This window comes from Chionomys nivalis, chromosome 1, assembly GCF_950005125.1.
Source record: "Chionomys nivalis chromosome 1, mChiNiv1.1, whole genome shotgun sequence".
Classification (NCBI taxonomy): Eukaryota; Metazoa; Chordata; class Mammalia; order Rodentia; family Cricetidae; genus Chionomys; species Chionomys nivalis.
Genome location: NC_080086.1, coordinates 152,032,185 through 152,054,395, shown reverse-complemented (window position 1 = coordinate 152,054,395; position 22,211 = coordinate 152,032,185). Strand labels below are relative to the sequence as shown.

At 44.3% G+C, this 22,211-nt stretch overlaps 2 protein-coding genes across 5 annotated transcripts in view; both read right to left on the bottom strand.

The window, feature by feature from the left end:
• Dpp6 (dipeptidyl peptidase like 6) overlaps window positions 1-22,211 on the bottom strand; it is an 887,986-nt gene that overhangs the window by 129,903 nt on the left and 735,872 nt on the right. The window lies entirely within an intron of this gene.
• Window positions 16,002-16,557, bottom strand: LOC130888685 (40S ribosomal protein S10). The gene has a single exon (XM_057791956.1). The coding sequence runs from the start codon at window positions 16,539-16,541 to the stop codon at window positions 16,044-16,046; it is 498 nt and encodes a 165-aa protein (XP_057647939.1). The 5' UTR covers window positions 16,542-16,557; the 3' UTR covers window positions 16,002-16,043.

Here is a 22,211-nt window from a genome sequence, read left to right as displayed (position 1 = left end):
ATTCTGTTCCTGTTGTCTGGAAACCTGGCAAAGAGAGACTATGAAGTCTGCTGGTAGACAGTATGGTATAGGAAAAGTACATCTGGACAAGAGGAGTGGTGGGTGCTGGCAGAAACTGTAGGCATGGAATGCAGTCATAGGCATGGGTGGCAGCTGTGAATGCACCCACTCTGATCACAGGGACCTTTCTCACTTGGCAAGAGCCTGGGGAGGTCTCCATTATGGTAGTTTGTAACTACCTAGAATCCAGACCTCTAGCTTCCAAGGAAGAAGGCGGGGCTGTGTTCACACTCACAAGGGTTCTCTTGTCTTTCAAGAGGAACATGGGGGCAGGTCTCCTGGAGCTGGAGTTACAGGTGACTATGAGCTGCCTGACATGGGAGCTGGGAACCTGCCATCGTGCGGGTTTTTACTGCTGTGATGAAACACCGTGGCCAAAAACCAACTTGGGGAAGAAAGGGTTATTTTGCTCACACTTTCACTGGCCATAGCCCACATCAAAGTAAGTCAGGACAGGAACTCAAGCGGGGCAGGAACCCTAAGGTCTGATGCAGAGGCCATGGAGGGGTGCTGCTTACTGGCTTGCTCCTCATAGCTTGCTCGATTTGCTTTCTTATAGAGCCCAGGGTCACCTGCCTAGGGATGACACCACCTACAGTGAGTTAGGTCTTCCCACGTCAATCTTCAATCAAGAAAATACATCAGAGGTTTGCTCACAGGCCAATCTGGTGGGTTCATTTTCTCAAGCGAGGTTTCTTCTTCCAGAGTGACTCCAGCTTGTGTCAAGTTGACGTCAAACCAGTCAGCACAGAACCAAACGGGTCCACTGCAGGACATGCTCTTAACAGCTGAGCTATCTATCTCTCCAGCCTCCGTGTGGTGTCTTAATTAACTGTCCCTTGGTTCTTTGATGTCTATTCTGTTTTTTACTGCAATAGAAATACTGTGTGCATTATGAAAAACACTGTCAGTGACTTACCTTCCTGAGACAAGTTTCTATAAATGGAAATCACGAGTCCTGCTCATTGTGCTATAATGTATGGTTAAAGGACATAGATAAGCAGATCAAAGAATTGCACAGAGGCCTAAAAGCACCAGTGTGTTTGTGATGATGGAGAGAAATTGTTCTACACGGTGATTATTTTGATTATCAATGTATCAAAGTCAGAACCCAAACAATGCTGAATACCACTATGAAGGCGGCATTCTCTTCCACAGAGGTCGGACTGGCAGACACATGGGGAAGCAGCCAGCAGATCCTAACAGGAGATGTCTCTAGCATTAGTTAGATGAAGAAAGAGCACTCAGGGAGGGGTGGACATGTTCAGCTAAACGCAAACTCACATTGAGGCAGAAGGGTTGGGGCTGGCGCTCTGTTGTGCAATACAGCAGCTATGACTGGCAGTAATTTGCAGTCTGTCTCAGAACACCTAAGGAGACGATTTGGAATAGTCTCAACATAAAGTCAGAAATGCTAATTACCCTGACTAGGTTACCACATACTGTATATGTGTATGGAAATACCACGGTGCACCTCACATATGTACAGTTATTACATATCAGTTAAAATGATCACGAATAAGACCAGAGAAATGGCTCAGAAGGCAAAGACCCTTGCTGCCAAGCTTAGCAACCTGAATCCCATTCCTGGAATCCACGTGTTGGAAGGAGAGAACTGAATCTCACAAACTGTCCTCTGATCTCCACAAACTTGCCATGGCACATGCACATGAGCACATGGATGTGTGCGTGCACACACACACACACACACACACACACACGTAAAATAACATTACCATAGAGAAGATCAGGAGGTAAAGATTCCTGGAAGTAAAGTGCAATGGCTGCTCCACAGCCACTTCCCTCAAAACTCACAAGCTCAGCTGCCTAAGCATGGAGGGAGATGACCCAGAGATTTACCAACATGTGCCTGCATGCTTTCTCAGGCACTCAGAACAGAAGGCTCAGCAGCCCGAGAACTTAAGAGGGCGAGGACATACAGATTTACATGCACACATTCACACATACTTCTCATGGAAGTTTCCCCAAATGGTTGGAAATCATTCCCTGGGTAAAGAGCTCAATATCTTCAACTGACTCTTCGATATACAGACAATACAAACATTATTTCTTTTCCCTGTTCTTTAACCATTTCACTGTCCAAGGAGGTGCAGTGACCTTCTACTATCAATCTGTCATTTGGTGGGGACAGCCAATATTCTTGGTCATGACAACTCTGAAGACTTGGCAAGTCTTAACCCTTCTATATTAATAAAGTCAGCTCCAAGAATATCTCTTAGGCCATGTGCTATGGTTGAGAAACTAGATGATTTTTGCAATGACTCAAATTTCCTGTCTAGTCTTAGAATCAATAATAATGTTATTAGTTCACAACACACATGCTATTCTTTGGTATTTTATTGCTTCATATTTTAATGATAACCATTTAAATTTTTTTATTATTTCACATTCTCCCATTACCCTGTCAGCCTGAGATCCAGTATACTTGCTTCTTTCTTTTAGGTCCTGCGCAGGCAGTTGCAGGATGTGGCAGCCCCCCACTTAATTGCTCTGCCATTTGATTTCCCCCACTCCACAAGACATGGATGATCACACCTGCTGAACCTCTAAGGATGAAAGTGATAATCATCAGGACAAAGCTTTATGAACACATCTAAAGGTAACATGGTATTAGCGTAATCAACATCATGTGCCAGGCTCATCTTCCCCACTGGTGACACCATTCTCTCCATAGCACCCTTGCCATTCTCCTGCTCGGACACGTCCTCCTCTGCCCTTTCCTACAAAATTCAGAGCAAAATATCCCCTTCAATCTCTATTCCATGAGTTATGACAGGATTAAACCCGAAAGGCAGAACTCAGGGGAGAGAGAGAGGAGGGTTTCAGGTAGACTGACCACACATCTTTCCAGAGAGTACTGGCCATTTCCCTTTCCCAGTGCCCACCAGAACCAAGACAGAGAGTCTAGAAGTTATGGAGGAGATCTGCCCACTGGTATGATTCTTGATAGAGAAGGCAAAGTCTTTTCCAAGACAGGTGCTGAGAAAGATCTCAGGATGTTCCATGACTGATCAACTCGCATTTTACACAGAGAATTGTAATTTATTACTTTTCAAATTCTAAGGGGAAAAATCCCCCCAAACAGCCTACCCAGTGTTGATGGTAGAGGTATTTGGTTTGGCACAGGAGTGAGGGAACATCATAGCTAAGTACACAGATGTAACACTCCTGATGCTTCTAGGGGCAGACCAGTGATCCCAGCCAAGGTAGCCATGTGCACCAGGCCTTCATAATCCTATGTGGTTCATAAACTCCCTCCCAGGCTGGAGAGATGGCTCAGAGGTTAAGAGCATTGCCTGCTCTTCCAAAGGTCCTGAGTTCAATTCCCAGCAACCACATGTGGCTCACAACCATCTGTAATGAGATCTGGTGCCCTCTTCTGGTCTGTGGGCATGCACACAAAAAGAATATTGTATACATAATAAATAAATAAATATTAAAAAAAATAAACTCTCTCTCTCACAGTGGCTCTGTGAAACACAGGTGTTGACCATATGATGGCCTGGACAGGCTTCCCGGGGTTTAGCAGGTGTTGGCAATTGCTGGGAGGAGCCTCCAGGTGTCTTAAGGACAGGTAAGAGGACATGCTGTCCACTTCATCTGTAGGGTTGGCAGGTCCATTTGGACAGTCATACCTGAGCTGAGATCAGAAGGTGGACAGGGCATGGCTAGGATATGAGCATCCCAGGAGAGAGGGCTACACTTGCTGAGGTCCTGGGTCAGTCAGAGCAAATCATCAGAGGAACGAAGAGGGCCAGGATGGCTGAATCAAGGCTGAGGGTATGGGCAGGGGGCTAAGGAAGAGGCAAGGGTGGCTAATGAGATTTCTAGAGACACCCTAATAATCATGTTCCTTTATCTGAGAACAGTGGGGACCCCTGAAGGGCTGGCCATGCTCTTACAGTGACTGACTGTTTGTTCTAAAGGAGGAAATGAGAGCTGCTTTCCCCACCATACACATTGTATGGAAGAGCAGAGGGGATAAGGGAGATCAGCAGAGGGTTTGGATGAGGGATGACCATGGCTGTGACCATGGACATGAGGATGCAGCGAGCCAGGTAGCTCAACAAGTAGTTCGGCATATAGAATCCCTATGACTTGATGCTGTTCTGGACACAGGTAAAGAAATACTCACTGAGGAGTCTAGCAGAGCACAGGGGTCTGCCCCATAAATCACCAGGGGCAGGCAGGCCAGGTGGGGAAATCACAAGGACACTTCAGACACACCAAATGCAGCCCTTGGGTGGATACAGAAAATGGTTTCCATCTGGCTGTGATCATGTAGCTGTGCCTGGTAGCTCTTCAGCCTCAGCCAAAGCTGGGCTATGTGTGAAGGTGGCTTTGGTATCTATAGCTCTTCACCAGTCCCTTTGTGTCATTAGCCAGCATTGTCACCCACACCTGAGACTGCACTGTCCCAGGCAGCACTCAACAGCCTTCCATCCCACTCGGGGCCAGCATTTCAGGCTCGGCCTCATGGTCTTCACATAGTATGTCTAGTTTTTTACCCCTGGAGCTTGTCACTGTTTTAACCACTGGTCTCATGTGCCACCAGGAAAGTAGTGGCAACAAATAAGTCCCCTGGGAAGATCAACATTCTCCCATGGACAGACATTTTCCTTAGTATGATTCAGGACCAAGGTATCTAGAGATGTACAGTGCCCCGCTAGAGTGCTGGGAGGCATGGAAAACTTACACAGGAAGTGCTCCCAGGAGACTTCCTAGCCCCTGAGCTCTTCATGCAGGAAGACACTCACTTGGCCTGCACTGAGAGTAGCTATGTTGCTGCAATTTTCATTCAGTCACAATTGCTGGACCAGTGAGTTTATCTACCAGCAAAAGGACTGTGGCATGGCTCTGTAGACATATGCTAAGCTTTATTGATAGGTAGGGCTAGACATTTCCTGTAAACTCCATTGTTTCTCCCCTCTGTTCTGTGGCTTGGAGTGGGAGGCTGTCTGCACACTGCCATCCTCTTCCCTGGGCACTGGAAAGGTCTGTAGTCCAGGTACATGTGTTCCAAGCATTCTATTCCTGCAATAATAGTGATGGGAACTTCGTGCTGGACTCCTGATTTCCTGAATGGTTCAGGTTCTCAGCCTTAGAGTCCAGGCTGCCTACTCCACCCACCTCCTGGGTCCAAGAGCTGAAATGATACAGCTCTGGGGAGTGGGTGGGGCTGAACATGTCTTTTCTGACTTTACAGCGAGGACTGTTTGTAGTGATATAATATGAGCAGCCAGAACTCTAGCCAGAGAGGGCTGCAGGAGAGGGACAGCGGAATGGATAGAGGGGTGAAAAAGAGATAGTACCAAGCATTACCAGAAGGGAATGAAGAAACTCACGAGAATACCATGAGTTCTTGGATTCAGCTATGCTCAGTACTAAATATCATTGCTCACCACATATATGGGGACATGCCCTTCTTCGTTGGTTCCAGTTCCAGGCAGGCTCCTATCTTTTATAGTTGAAACATCTAACAAACATGTGAGTCCTGATCAACTGCCAGGCCTCTATCTCCACCCATCCCCTTTCCGCTCCCTGACTCTACTCATGCCAGGGACCACAGAGGGCATAGATCTGCATCCTGGAGGTGGTCCTCATCTGCTTCAGGCAATCTTCCCTGAGCTTGAAGGCAGAGATCTGTGTGGTTATGGCAGACAGTGCATGCTGACTTGTAGGCTAAGTTCAGCTATTGATACTGTGATTTGCCGAGATGGAGCTCCTGTGTTTGCCACAGAACTTGAGATTTTATTGTTTTGACTACTGAGGGAGACTCTGCTACCACGTGGTGATCCATAAGCCTTTCACAGTGAGTGGCACAGAGATGAAGACAAATCTACCTAGGCAGCAATAGAAAAGTGAATGTCTTGCAGGTAAAGCCATGGAGTGTGCTAAATTACAGACCACAGCAGCAGCTCCTGCACATCCTGCCACCTCAGTGCTACTAGATGGTACTTTAGCTTACATACTGATCGCAAGAATCCAACAAGAAGGATGGGGAAGTCCAGGCTATGGGCAACACTCAAAGCCAGAGCAGGAAAGAAGGCCAAGCTATGACTACCTCTTTGACACTGGTTATACAGTCTCAAGGGGATCAAAGACGATGGCCTCATAAGGGAAACACTAGCACAGTTGACAGAGCCCACTCTGCGTGTGCGGTAAGACAAAGCAAACAGCAAGGTGTTGATGGGATAGCGAAAGCTATGTAGGGACATCATAGCTGAGCCTTGAAAAGGCTCTCATTTGAGTATGCTGGGGACAGCACTTGCCTGCTCTGGGGAAGCCATGCACTTCTCCTTCATGGGGTGGAAATCCTTTGGTATCTGTGCAAATGATCTCACTGATAGTCTACCCAGAGAAGCTGAACACATTCCACACACGGCATCCAAGGAACCTGGGGAAACTCAAGCAAGTCTCAAGGGACAGCAGTACCCAGAAGCTCATCTTTCTTAGGCCTTTCTACTCACGAGAGCTGGATCTGGAGTCAGGTCTTGCCATCTGGCTGCCAGGTATTCACCTGCTCTGAGGAGACCTGTCTACATTCTCCATCCAAATGGACAGACGTTGGGCCCTCTTCAGCCGTCTCCCCATGAACACGGAGGTCTCTGAGACAGTGGAACCTTGCTGTGTACGTCTTGAAGCCTCCTGCAACAGAGCTTCTGCAGTCCTGCTGCTGTTTGGTATATCACAGAAGCACACACCAGTGAGCTCCAAGTAACAGCTGCCATTTCTGCACACCTTTGCTGTGCATGGAGGAATTTTGAGACTAATGTATTTTACACTCCCCTGGCATTTAGTGTTGTTCAGACAAGACTCTGAGAGTTTTAGCATTTTCATGTACATAATCCTATGGTGTCATATCACCATGAGTTGCCCCTCCCACTGTAAGGTCCACAGTATAGCTTAGCAGGGGTGCATCTGAAAAGGTGAGGAGCTAGGATTTGCACCTGAGCCAAGTCAACAGCTCAAGCTCTGTGCTTCCCTTGTCCCAATGATATGGCAGGGCCAAAGCCATCCTCACTTTGAAGAAGATAAATTTGGCTCAGCAACATTGAGCTGTGGTCCACTGTCACACTGAGAGTAAACAGACCAATCAGAAAAGCATCGTGTGCCACTCAGGATCAGTGGTTCTTGAAGGGCACAAGACAGGAATGATCATTCTTAGGACCTGCCCACATCCACTGGGTCAAATGCTGGCAGGAACCTAGCCCAATGGGGGTGTGAGCCCTTTTGATACAGAGCACGGTGATCATGAGACCTCTACACCAGTCCTTGCTGCCTCTTCCAGTTGGAAATCTATAATATACAATAATGGCTCTAGGCACAGACCAGTTCTGAGTCTCAGAGGGAATGGGCTTGTGACCAGACAAGACACCATGACCCCAGAATTTCATGAGCTCGGAGAGAACGGATGGATTTATCAACTGCTGGAAAACAATCTGAGACATGCTCACACCACGCAACTCTTTATGTATTGCAACTAAATTCAAGCCTCATCAGCTGCCAAGAGCCATCCCCTGACTCCAAAGAAGTGAATGAATTTTCAGCATCATCCTAAGATTATAGAAAAATCAATTTTCTTGGAGCATTTCGAGGATATTTTGGTATACTTTCCAAGTATGAATACTCGCTGAATTTTAGCGAAATGGAAATGCTACAAGGGATATGTCACTCAAGTGTCCCTGGTTGAATAGGCTGGATTGTACTGGAATGTCATGCACACTGTTGACATCAGGTGTGTGACAGAGAATAGTAACATTAGGTGTGTAGGGCGAAATGGTTGCTGGAGATGGGAATTGGACCGGTGACAATAGGCTTATGGGGTGGACTGGCACACTGGGTGTGCGGGGTAGACTGGCAAACTGGGTGTGTGGGGTAGCAGTGGGTGTTGTGGGGTTGAGTGGTGACATTGGGTGTGCGGGGTTGAACGGTGACATTAGACAGTGAGTCTGAACGTTGACACCAACATGTGGATTGGTGACACTCGACATGTGAAGGGGACAGTTACTAATTTGAGCGTGTTTTGTGGCCTCCCCTGTATATGACAGGAAAACTCATGATCCATTGCATTTCTCTCCCTCCGAGTTCACCAGTACCTGACACACACTCTATTCAGTGTATAGCGATGAGCACCAATACTCCTGTCTACCTCCAGGGACTCCTCCCAGTCACAGACATTCAGACATCCGTGTACTTCCCATTCTTTCTAGCTCTGCCTCTCCTGAGGGTGGTCCTGCCTATCACCAACTCCCTAGGGAGGAGTCTAGGGATGACTGTCCATCCACAATGTCCCCATCTTGGATACAAATGTCAGAAGAGTTTGGAGCTACATGCTGGGAAGAGGTTGACCTAGTGTTCTTGCCTGTTGCTGTGTCAAAATGCCCTGACACAAGCCACTTAGGAGAGAGATTTCAAATGACACAGTTCCAGGTTATAGCCCAGCACTCTGGGGTAGTCAAGGCAGGGACTTGAAGCACCTAGTCACATCCCACCCCCAGTCAGGAGCAGAGGGCAATGACTAAATGCACGCATGCCCATGCTCAGCTCCTCTTTCCTTTTCATTCAGTACAGATTGGGGGGCATTTTCCCCACATCCAGGGTAGGTCACCTCAGTTAACACAGTGCAGGGTAGGTCACCTCAGTTAACACAGTGCAGGGTAGGTCACCTTAGTTAACACAGTGCAGGGTAGGTCACCTCAGTCAGCCTAATCAAGAAAAGCCCTCTCAGGTGCTTTCTGGGAAGAGTCTCCCCTCCCAAAGTGATCCTACATTGTGTCAAGTTGACAGAGCCATCACTCGGCTAGGTGTGAGGTACCCAAAGGTGCTGGGCACGGCCTCCTCCATCTGTGATCTGACTCGTTTCTTTGTTAGCCCCTGAGAGAAGAATGGGCCTGAGACTAAATCAGACAACTCACAAGAAAGACATCAATAGGATTAATTTATAGAAACTAACCAATTTTCTATTAAACACATGCACATTTAATTAACCATGGACTATAACTAAATGTAGCTGATTTAAGTCGGGGTGGAATTGAATTATATTGGCAAAGGCTTTCTAAAATCATGAAATTAGCATAATCTCTCTACAAATGCATGCTCACCTGATCTGCGAGGCTGCAATCAGAATGGGTGATGAGATGTTCAGAACACAATTTGCAAGTACGAATCAAGAGATTTTAAAAATTGTTGATATTTTTTGACTAGATAATTCCACTTCGGGAGCATTTTGGGTGCAGAGGTGTTCTACGGCGTGACTGATAATATGGGACACTATAAATAGCCTAGCTGCCAAAAGGAAAACAGCTGGCTAAATTTTCATAAATCTATTCCCTGAAACATTATGTAACTATTAAAATTCTGTCTACAACAGGCTTTTAATTGTCTAGAGAGCTGATCTTGTCATAGTGGGCAAAATAGTTGGGTTATCAAATTAATTATAACTTCAGAAAGTACATGCCGTTCAGGAAATGGGAGAGAGAAACAGAACAAAAATATTAATAGTAATTATGTATTGTGGGTTTGTCAGTTTTAGTAAATAAAGGCCTTTTTCTATTATATATTATATATGTATATAAAGTATCTCACATATGAGATATATTTTACTTTCTCTGCTCCATAGTATTTTTACAAGGGGAAAAGAGACACATGTTAAAATTTTATCAGGCACCTGTGATGACCCTGGAACTGGAGGAGAGGACATTCTGCCTGTGGCATGTCTATGTGATGACAATGGCCCCCAGACACATTTTCTGCATTCTGTGGGTGCTGACGGAGCCACAGAATATTATTCTAGAAGGGTGGCTCTAACCTGGGCATAGCAGAGCCCTTCTAGAAACAGGAGACATTTCTACTCTAATAGTTCCCTTCTCTCCACACCTGCTGCCCTTTCCCTTTTGTCTAATAATATACAGGCCAATGGAGTTGCTACCCTGCTGTATTCCAGAGCGCTATAGAGATTCAGTGAAACTTCAAGGCCTGGGGACTGGGCTGACTACACTCTTTCTCAACAGTAAGTATGGGCTAGCAGTTGACTGAGGGAAGGCGTCACAGGGCAGGTAGAGAGAGGAGACATTCCTATGGTCTAGTGGTACAGAATATTCGTTTACACAGTGAAGATCAGTCTCTGTCTAAGGGGCCTTCTGATTGGTTTAATGAAGAGCTATAATGGCAAAAGCTAGACAGGAGAGATAGGCGGGACTTCCAAGGAAAGAGAGGAATAGAGAAGGAAAGAGTCTAGGCTTAGAGGAGACACCAGGGAGGCGCTGAAGAGGTGGGACATACGGTACAGAGCAGAGGTAACAGAGCCATGTGGTAGAATGTAGATTAATAGAAACAGGTTAAGTTGTAAGCATTAGTTGGGGAAAAGCCTTAGGTAAGGCCAAGCTTTCAAAATGATCAGTAAGTCTCTGTGTCATTATTTGTGAGCAGACGCTGACAGAAAAGCTTACTATGGCCTCGTCATAGATACATGTCTTAGTAAATCTCACAGCAAGGTGGATTTGGACCTGGTCCAGTGTCAGCTCCAGCACCAACTTGACAAGGAATCTTGCATGACCTATAGTCTCAGGCTGACCTTATCAGCAGTGGTCTGCTTTGTCAGTTTAACACGCTGTGGGATCACTGTAGAAGAGTCTCAAGGTGGAACTGTCTAGATTGTGTCGGCCTGTGGCATGTCTGTGAGGGATTTCTTAATTAGGGTAACCGGTGATAAGACCCACCCTGAATGTAGGTGGCACAGTTTTATGAGTTGGGCACTAGACTGTATAAAAGTGGAGGAACTGATAGTGGCACCTATACCTGGGGCAACAGACAGCTGTCTGATTGGACTTAAGGCCTGCTCCATAGGACAGAATTCATAGGTTGAAATCAGTCAACCATCTGTTGCTGGTGAGGTCATGACCCTAGAGGGCTGCTATTGCCACCTTCTTAAACCAGCATAATCCAACCACACTCTCAAAATCTGTCTTTATACCCACTGCTCATCAAAGAAGTTTTTTTTTTTTTCAGCCGACAACGACCATGACAGAAACCTACAAATGGCCAAAATGTTGAGAAGAACCCTGACCGTGGCGTGCCCATCCACAGTTGATATTCTTACAGCATGACCTCTACAACTAAGGCTCAGGGGACACTTGAGGAAAGGGGTAGAGAGATTCTAAGAGCCTGGGGACCAGGATATCAGCCCGGAGATATCACCTTCAATGTATATCAGGGAGCTGCATCTTGAAGTCTGAACAACATGGTCACCTAAACAAGACCTGCACAATGACAACCAGCTGACATTCCAATGTAGATGGGGTCCAATGTGGAGCTTGGGAGGTCCCATCCTAGATGAGGAGCTATGGGCAATGGTTGCTAGAGTGGGAGAATGAGTTTTCCCTAGGAATGAGCTTCCAATAGGGTTCTTCAATCCCAAATGGTAAACCCTAAACATGTATACATATGATCAACTCAGTAGGTTGTGTATATATATATGTATATATGTACATACATGTATATATGTATGTATAATAACTAAAGTAGAAGTCATAAATATGAGAGGGAGTTGGGAGCATGGGAGAAGTTGGAGGGAGTGGAAATAATTTACCATACCCACCTATGAAATTCCAAATAAAATAAAGTAAAAAAGTAAAATATTCAGAGACCATGAGCTGAGTGCAGGCAAAGCCTCTTGCTGTCTCCCGACGGTGAGCCAGTCCACTCAGCCTCCTGTTTCTGTGGCTGCCCTACTCTGAAGGGCTGCCACTTGGAACTGTCCACTAAAACAAACTCTTCCCCCCGCAAGGTGCTTTGTCAAGGTGTTTTTGTCACAGCCACTAGAAAGGAAACTCAGACATTATCCATAAATGACCTTGTGTGACTGACACGGAGTCCCTGAGAAACCCGTGTTTGCATCATGCGTTCCCTTCCTCCTTCATGTCTGCAAAGATGGCGTCATAGCTCTGTAGTGGTTTGAATCAGTCATTCAAACTCACACGACCGAAGCAGGATCTGGGAACTTTGTGGGACCTCACAGTGCAGCTGGGGACTCACCCCTGCAGCCAATCAGTGAACCAGCTTTAGGGAGGCTCAGGGCATGCAGCTGACTGTGAGGCCCTCACCACCCACACCACAGCACTGACCATCTTAACGCGCATTAAAGGGGCGGTAACCACATCAGCTACATCCTCAGAGCACCCCATTAGGCTCTCTCTAAGAGAAAACAAGCTAGGAGAAGCTGGGCGGTTGGCGCCTCGAGGCAGAGTCAGCAGGTGGCAGAGCTAGGTCTGTAAGGAACTAGTTTCAGGTCTGTGCCCAGTGGCTTCAGGGCTGGACTGCTCCTTCCTCCATCTCAACAGTCTACTTCAGCTATGGTGGTGGAGGAATTTCTCCAAGACTTCAGAAGTCTTGGTAACTTGGAAATCTTATTATTTATGTCCCAGCAGGGTTCCTAGGACCACAATATAAGTCTAGCCAGCCCTGGGGATGCGTTGTTTTTTTTTTTCACTCTTTCATCTCTCTTCCTGCTTAGTTCAAACCCTCAAAAGCTCCAGTGGATCCTTAGGTCACCAGATCCAAGATCTTGGGGGAGGTCCTTCAGTGTCCACATTGTCCAGTCTATAACGGAAAGATACCTTCCCTCTAACAAATGACAAACTACCGCAAAAAACCAAGAAAATGAGACAATAACCTACCATAATCCCATTCTCAACTGCATGACTCCCCTATGATGGAAGCCAACGTTTCCCTGACCCGAGAATAATGAAATATCTGAGAAAGAATTCAGACTCTGACTTTTAGAAAGATTCTGTGGGCTAGAACTAGGGACTCCCATGGACATTTAATGGCAGTAGTTAGGTCTGCCTCTCTCTCGCACCATGCCTCTGACTTCCTGGGGCAGATCATGGCTTTTCCAGAAGGCTCAAATTTGTTTAAAGATAGATGTGGCTGTACCTCCCATAGAATGAGGGGTCTGTTGGGACTCAGTGCTTATCTGGTCAAGAGAGCCCCCAGCCTGTGAGGGCAGCTGCCAGGGCCTTCCCCCTGTTTACAGGGTGGAGTGAGGACATTTCCAAGCTCAGAGGGAGCACATGATGGAAGATTTTAATATTCGGCCGACTTTGAGCTGCAAGGCTGGTAATTAGCACTTCTGGAAAATCAGTGCACTCCAGAATTTAAGCAAAACAAAAATGTTAATTAATAAAGCGAAATCTCTAAATCCTTATAATATCAGCAGATATCCAAGCTGCATACACTTAGCGTCAGAAAACCTGATTGGAGGGGATGTGATGGAGTCACCGGGACAAGGGCCTTTCTTCATGGTCTCTTGAGCACCTGCTTTCCTGATTAGAAAAGTAGCATGCTCACAGTCAGCCAGTCACTATGGCGCTCTCATCGAACTGGAGGCTGCTGTGGCCTTAGAGAAATCGCTACCAGGAAAGCCAAATTACCAACTGCTCGTACTCGAAAAACTTCCAGCCAGGGCAAATGTAAGTGTTAGTAGATGAATAAGAGGTTTTTTTTTGTTTTTTGTTTTTTGTTTTTTTTTAATAAAAGTATCATGGGGGCTGTGGATATGGCTCAACAGGTAAAGTGCTTTGAGGATCCAAGTTTGATCCTCAGCACACATGTCAAAAGCTGGGCATGGTAATACATGCTTGTGATCCTAGCCCTGGGGAGGAGTAGACCCAGGAATCCCACTATCTAGCTTGTTTTGCCAAATAGGAGGACTAGGGGTCAGTGAGAGACTCTGTCTCAAGAATTAAGGTAGAGGGTGATAGAAGAATACACTTGATGTTGATATCTGGCCTCCACACACATCCTTCTGTACCAGCACATACATGCAATCACACACATCCTTGAATAGGAACACAAATATACACAAAACACACACACACACACAATCATAGGGAGAGGGTTTTTGATGCCCTGAACTTTAGTTTGACAAAGCAGGCATACCTTTTTTGAGCCTGCAGCCTTGCCTGAGTTGCATACATCATAACTGGAAAATCCAACTTCCCAAGAGAAATATCCCCCAACATCTTGTTTCTCGGCAGCAAAAGTTTGCTGAATTACTTTCCTCAAGACAGCAAAAAGTAGTTTGGTATGTGAGGGTGCAGCCATATGGAATGGAAGCCACTGTAGTTGCCCAACTGCCCTGTGGTAAGTGGTATTATTTACTGGCTGTCTGCGCTATACTTCATGTGATTGGCATCATGTTTTCTAATCTTACACATCACTTCAGATCCACCTGATAACCACAGAGAAGAGGCATCTTAATCATCTCCCTTTATTGATGAAAAAATAGAATCAGAAAGTTCAAGGTCAAAAAGGCTAATGGTCTTGCTTCAAGTTCATGTTTCTTCATTTTGTAATTTTCTCATTGCTTGCACAAAAATCATTAGATCTTTGGCACAGCTCCAAAATGTTAGATTTCTTCTTCAATACCACTGGACAGGAAAGGGAAACAACATTTGACATGGTGAATAATGCTGTTCCTACCTAAAATAACTAACTAACTAGTCTTCTAAGATTTAGTTTCCTCATTTGTAAATAGGGTAAAAAAGACCTGCCAAGGGATGTTGTAGAAGTAAAGAAGTAGTGTCTTAGTTGGGGTTTTTATTGCTGTGAAGAGACACTGTGACCATGGTAACTCATAAGAAAATCATTTAATTAGGGTGGTTTGCTTACAGTTTCAGAGATTCCGTCCATTATCATCATGGTGGGGAGCATGGCAGCGTGTAGGCACACATGGTGTTGACTACAACTTGATCAGAAGGCAATGGGAAGTGGACTGAGACACTGTAAGTATCCTGAGCATAGGAGAACTCAAAGCCCACTCCCACAGTGGCGCACTTCCCCCCAGTAAGGCCATAGCTACTCCAACAAAACCATACCTCCTAACAGTGCTACTCCCTTTGGGAGCCATTTTCTTTCACCACATTCCACTTCCTGCCCCCATAAGCTTGTAACCATATCACAATGTAAAATGCATTTGGTCCAACCTCAAATGTCCCCATAGTCTATTGCAGTCTCAACAATGTTTAAAAGCCCAAAGTCTCTTTTGAGCATCATGGAAATCTCTTAACTGTAATCCCCCTGTAAAATAAAAATAAAAAAGTATATCACATACTTCCAATATATAATGGCACAGGATATACATTACCATTTTAAAACATAGGTAAGGGAACACAGTGAAATATTGAATTAAAACAAGATTAAAAACCAGCTGGGCAAACTCCAATCTCTTCCTTTCTATGTCTGATGCCAAAGTACTCTTCAGATCTCCAATTCCATTCAGCTTTTTTGACTGCAATACACTTCTTTCTTTTGGGCTGGTCCCACACTCCCTGTTGGCAGCTTTCCTAGGCATGTATCCCATAACTCTGGCATCTCTAATATCTTGGGTTCTTCAAGGCAATCCAAACTTCACCTTCATAACTTCCCACAGGGGCTTCTCTAGTCCTTCATTCGGGGCCACCCTGATACATATCTGGCCTCAGAAGCTTAGGTGTGGAAGCAAATTCTATAATCAGTTTCTTTTATCCTAACCTCTAAAGGCAGAACTATGTGGCTGAAGCTGTCAAGTTCTGCTGGGACTAGAACATGGCCCCCTCATTCAATTACATCTTCATCAGCTTCCTGTTTTTTATTGTTACCTTCACTGCCTATGCTTGGCTGTCCTTGAACTTGCTCTAAAGACCAGACTGGCCTCAAATTCAGAAATCCACCAGCCTCTGCCTTTTGAGTGCTTAGATTAATGGTGTATAACTACCATATGTGGCTCTAAGCTTTTCTTTATAAAAACTTAGCCAGGTGAGCTATTGCCCTCAGGTCACCACGCCCTTTATTCAATTTTTTAATCCATTTATCTCCTTGAACACAGGATTTAGCTCTAGTTCCTTTTCTCAATACATACATTTAGTATTTTTTTTTTTTCACTTTTCTTTAAAGTTTATTCCAAACAACAGTCTTCAAGCTCACTGTGGTGGCTGACCCCGTCCACGACCAAAGCCTCCTCTAAACTGGAACTCGGTGGCTGAGCCAGCCCCAGCCTCGGCTTTCTTGTCAGCACCAGGGGGCACAGCACTCCTTCTGTAGGTGTCTCTGTCCGCCTCCCCTCTTGTGAATCTTGCCGGGCGCTCACCCTCCGGCCCTTTGGGCCGAGGCCTGCCAGTTTCGGGACGACTGCGGCGCAGGGTGGCAGGCACGATCTCCGGAGGCAAGTGGAGATAATCGCGGAGATACTGGATGCCCTCATTCGTAAGGTACCAATAGAAGTGTCTCCAGGCAAACTGCTCCTTCACGTAGCCTCGAGACTTCAGAGACTGCATGGCCTTCATGACATGAAGGTTGGGCACGTTCTTGTCTGCCAGCTCAGGGTGTTTGGGCATATGGACATCCTTCTTGGCAACCATCACTCCTTCCTTAAAAAGGAGCTCATAGATGGCAATCCGGTTCTTCTTGGGCATCAACATCGCGGCGGCTGCAGGATCCGGGGGACATTTAGTATTTTTATTGCTTAGGTTGTTCCTTTTCATTATAAATCTTCATCAGACTGACACTAATAACCACACAGCAGAGTCTATACTAGGCTGCTTCCTTTGTCAATGGAATTAATCACAAACTCTTCACTTTAGCTTCAGGTAGTCTTTTTAGACAAAAGCAAAAGGTAACCATATTCTTCACCAATGTATCACAAGAACAATCTCCAGGCAATATATTAATTTTTTCTCCTCTGAAACTTCTTGAGGTAGCTCCCCTACAGTTCATCAAGTCACACTCAGCACCACTGTCTTCTGTGATCCTAGTAGTACGGCCCAGTAAGCACCACTTACAGCATTCAACTGATTGTTTTTCTGCACTTTAAAAAATTTGTTTATATTGAGCTACATGTTTTTCTCTGCTTCCCTCCTCCCCCCCCCTTCTAATCTCTCCCATGATCTTCATGCTCCCAATTTACTCAGGAGATCTTGTCTTTTTCTACTTCCCATGTAGATTAGATCCACGTATGTCTCTCTTAGGGTCCTTTTTGCTATCTAGGTTTCCTGGGATTCTGTACTGTAGGCTAGTTTTTCTTTGTTTTATGTCTAAAAGCTACTTATGAATGAGTACATATTATATTTGTCTTTCTGGGTCTGGGTTACCTCACTCAATATGTTTTGTAGTTCCATTCATTTGATCAACTGATTTTTCTAATCCACAGTCCCAAGGTCCTGATTCCTTCAAAAATGAAAAAAAAAAAAAAAAAAAAAAAAAAACAAAAAAAAAACCAACCATAGTCAGGCCTATCACAGCAATAACTCGCTCCCTGGTACCAACTTCTGTCTTAGGTTTTACATGGTTGTGAAGAGACACCATGAGCACAGCAACTCTTATAAAGGACAATATTTAATTGAGGTGGTGGCTTTCAGTTCAGAGGTTCAGTCCATTATCAGTCATGGCAGGGAGCACGGCAGCATGTAGGCAGACATGGTACTGGAGAAGTAACTGAGAGTCCTACATCTTGCAGGCAACAGGAAGCTGACTATGAGACTGAGTAAAGCTTAAGCAAGAGACCACAAAGCCTGCCCCTACAGTGACACACTTCCTTCAACAAGGCCACACTTTCAAACAGTGGCACTCCCTATGAGCTTATGGGGGCCAATCACATTAAACTATCATACACACTCATTTTCATGTCCTCCATGAATGCACACCACCTGGCTTCCAGGTCTCAGGCAGTTGGAGGAAGGAAGCGACAGAATAGCCCTTCTCTTCGGTGCCACCAGTTGAATAAAAGCATTCTCTCTACTGTTGATTCATTGGGTTAACTTACAGGAATTGTTAGTTGTGCTTATCTGAACAAAAAATAAAATAAAAACCAAAAGAAAGATCAGCAGGTCTGAGGACATGCCCATGGCTCTCTCCTTGTCTGCAATCTCCAGTTGGAGGGAGAGTTGGAAGCCACATGATCTCCTTATTCTGTGCTTCAGTCTTCTCTGATGTTCTCTAGTGTGACATCTAGATCTGCATCCCTGGCATTGTGACTGGTCCTTCCTTTATTCCACAACACTGAGGGATCCTGGCTATGTAGCCCAAAGAGAAACATTGCATGTTATAGGTGAGGCTAAGGGAATAGTTTTAATTTGACCGAGGGGGTAGGGGCATTTTGGAAAAAAACAAACAAACAATGTTGTAGGTCACAATAACTTTGCTTAAACCATTTGTGCTAACCAACATGGAAGGATAGAGTGACAGACACTGGCAGCAAGCAGATGGTCCTGGAGGCACTGATTTCTTGTTAGAGGAGTGGGCCAAATCCATCAACATGAAGCAGAAAGGTTAGAACAAAGAGACCCAGCTTTTGTTTTATTCTCAACTCCTGCTATCAATCAGGTTACAATGAGAATAGACACAGCCATCTAGGGGACAATGATGAGGGATTTCCTGTGGGGTGAACTTGGGGCAATAGGAAGGAAGACCTGTCCACTCACGGTCACCTTCTGATGGTGGATGGTCTGGGCTAGTTTCTGTACTGGTTCCATAACCCCCAAAGGCAGTGATTGCTCTGGGTTGAAAACCAGTTGCCTATTCCTGAGAAGGTTCACTACAATTTCTTCTTCTTCATTTAAGTTATAGTCATTATCTATTCATCTACCAATGAGAGGCTAACCGTTATTTCAAGGCAGCTAGCAATTCTTACTAATGGTTCTGGAAATAAATAAGTATAACTCTGGGTGTTCCTCAAACCAAGTAGCAATAACCTAGGAATCTGAGGACATTATGCCATTTTAAGGCTTGTAGGGAATCACAGAGACTAAAGCAGCAATCATGGAACCTGCTTGAGTCTGTGCTAGGTCATATATATATATATATATATATATATATATATATATATATATTAAGGTTGTTAGCTTGGTGTTTTTATGGAACTTCTCACAGTAGAAGTGGGGCTGTCTGACTCTTTTGTCTGCTCTTGGGACCCTTTTCCTCCTACTGGGTTGCCTTACCCAACCCTGATATGAAGGTTTGTACCTAGTCTTATTGTATCTTGTTTTGCTGTGTTTTGGGGCTCTGAAAGGATCACTCTTTTCTGAAGGGAAATGGAGGAGGAATGAATCTGAGGAGTAGAGGAGGTGGGGGGACTGGGAGGATTGGAGAAAGAAAATCAGGATGTATTGTATGGGAGAATAAATTTTAGGAAAGAGAGAGCCCTTGAAATCTTACATCCAATGTGATAAGACTCTTAAAATAAACATCACATATTCGGGGCCAGCTGAATGATTAGACAGCCAAGTCTTATCATCGACTTAGTTCTTAAACTTGTGTTCTCAAGGACTATACTTGTTGGGGACAAGAGAGACGACTAAAGAGGAACTACCTGTCAAAGATGTGCTTCTCCTGAGTGGAGTAATGATGGTATCATGCTATATTGCTTCAAAGGAAGCGCCTTAGTGGTTTAATAAAGAACAGTCCCGGGAAACACAGTCTTGACAATGGCAGCAAGGGTGTTAGGCACATGAGGGCATGACAGGACAGTAGGAAACAGAGACACTGACAATTTCAATAGAACATAGGAACAGCAAACTGATAGCATTTTTAATCTATCTGTTTATTGTGTGTGTACAGGTATGCATGTAGGCGAGCTTGTGCCAAGGCACATGTGGAGGTCAGAAGACAACCTGCAGGAGTCAGTTCTTTCCTTCCATGGGCCCTGGAATTGAATTCAGGTCTTCAGGCTTGGCTGTAAACATCTTTATCTACTGAGCCAACCTGACTGTTCAACAGCATTGTTTTGACATTGGTTGATTTTCTAGATTTATAGAAGTTAATTAGTAAGTTATATTTGGCCTTTTAGTAACAAAGGTTTATGCTACTTTTGTGCATGTACCTATTTAGGTATCATTTTAATAAAGCAATTTAAATCAAATTAATAATATGATTTAATATGGATTGGACCAGTTTCACTTATGGATGCAGAATAAGTCCAAAAGAAAATAACAGATTTAAAATTCATAAATATGTGCATGAAAATAAATTACACCAAAGCCAAGGAATCTTTGCCAGCAAGGCTGGCAAGAATGGTTTTGTGCTGACTGACAGAACAGATTTCCAGCAGAATACAAATCACAAGAGTAGCAATGACAGATCAAAATGTATATATATATATATATATATATATATATATATATATATATATATATAGAGAGAGAGAGAGAGAGAGAGAGAGAAGAAATAATTTTTACAGATTAAGGATGTCAAACTAATTCCCATTTTGCACTAAACAGGGAAAACCTGAAGAGATTTCTTTAATCACCCATCTTGGTTTCTTTCCCTGTTGCTATGGTAAAATGCACTGATAAAAGTAACTTTAGGGAGAAAGGGTTTATCTCATATTATATTTTCAAGGGGACAGTTCAGTAAGGTGGTCACATTGCATGCACAGTTAGGAAGCAGAGAGGAATGGATGCATGGATGCATGCTGCTGCTCAGCTCTCTTTCTCTTCTTATACAGTCCAGGATCCCAGCCAGGGAATAATACCACACATGGTTGGCAGGTCCAGGATCCCAGCCAGGGGATAACATGACACATGGTTGATAGGTCTAGGATCCCAGCCAGGGGATAACATCACACATTGTTGACAGGTCCAGGATCCCAGCCATGGGATAACACCACACAGGGTTGGCAGGTCCAGGATCCCAGCTAGGGGATAACACCACACATGGTTGGCAGGTCCAGGATCCCAGCTAGGGGATAACACCACACATGGTTGGCAGGTCTTCCCATCTCACTTATTGCAACCAAGAGAGATGCCTCCGCTTCCCATAACCAAAGACATGTTTCCCAGGTTATCCTAGATTTCATCAGTTTGACAATTAACCCCAACAGTCACAATCACATATAAAATGCGGCTTCCCCACTATTATTTGTCTCTTCAGTACAGTGCTGGCAATTGGAAAGGGAACAATAGGGTAAGGAAAAGAAGCAAAGAGAAGAGAATGTAAAGGGAAGAAATGAGTTTGTTGACATTTGGAGAGAATGTGGCTGCTGAATCCTAATTTAAAGGACTATGTGGGCATGAGAGTAGAATGGTATGCCATCATTGTGGTTATGGGATGGGGAATCAGTACGGAATGTCAAGTGTAGTTAGTAACTAGCACACACAAATGAGAAACACTTTCACTTCAATTAAATTCATTAAAAATTATCCTAGGAACATACTGAAAATTAAAGTTAAAACAAAAATTTGGAATCAACTAATAAAAAAATTATAAAACTCTAGTGAAAGATGTTTATTTAAAAAGTAAATGGGCTTGGAGAGATAGTGCAGTGGTTAAGAGTGCTTGCTGCTCTTGCAGAAGACAAGGATTCAGTTTCCAGCACCCACATGGGGTTCACAATTGCCTGTAACTCTAGCTCCAAAGTATCCAGACCCTCTTCTGGTCTCTAAGGGCACTGCACACATGTAGTGCACATAAACTCAGGGAGACACATAAACACATACAAATGAATAAAATCTTTATAACAAGTAAGTAAATTTGGAACCACATCACACACTGGTTAGTTCAATAGCCAAACTTATAAATTATCCTTCAATTTAATGAATTTAATGAAATCAATGCCGATTTTCCATGTGTCTTTTAAAAAACCAAATATGGTCATTCTAATTTGTATGTGTGTGGTATATGTGTGTAGAAAGATGCATGCATGTACAAATGTATACAGAGTGCCAGAGACAGCCATGATCCTTGAGACAGCATGTTTAGGGAACTAGCAGTAGCTAGCTTCACATCTATGATAAAGCTATGATAATTAATGGAAAAAGATTTTCACTAACCTCACATCTGACAGAGAATTGATCTCCAAAATATATAAAGAACTCAAGAAACTAGATACCAAAAAAATGAAACAATTCAATTAAAAAATGGGGTACTAACTAAACAGAATTCTCAGCAGAAGAATCTCAAATTGCCTAAAGACATTTAAGGAATTGCTCCTCATCCTTAGTCATCAGGGAAATGCAAATCAAAATGACTCTGAGATACAATCTTACACCTGTCAGAATGGCTAAGAATAAAAATACTGAGGACAGCTTATGTTGGAGAGGATGTGGAGTCATGGGAATACTCCTCCACTGCTGGTGGGCGTGCAAACTTGTACAGCC

Bases quoted from the DNA above. Each gene is read 5' to 3' on its own strand.
- LOC130888685 (XM_057791956.1), bottom strand. From the start codon at position 16,541: ATGTTGATGCCCAAGAAGAACCGGATTGCCATCTATGAGCTCCTTTTT.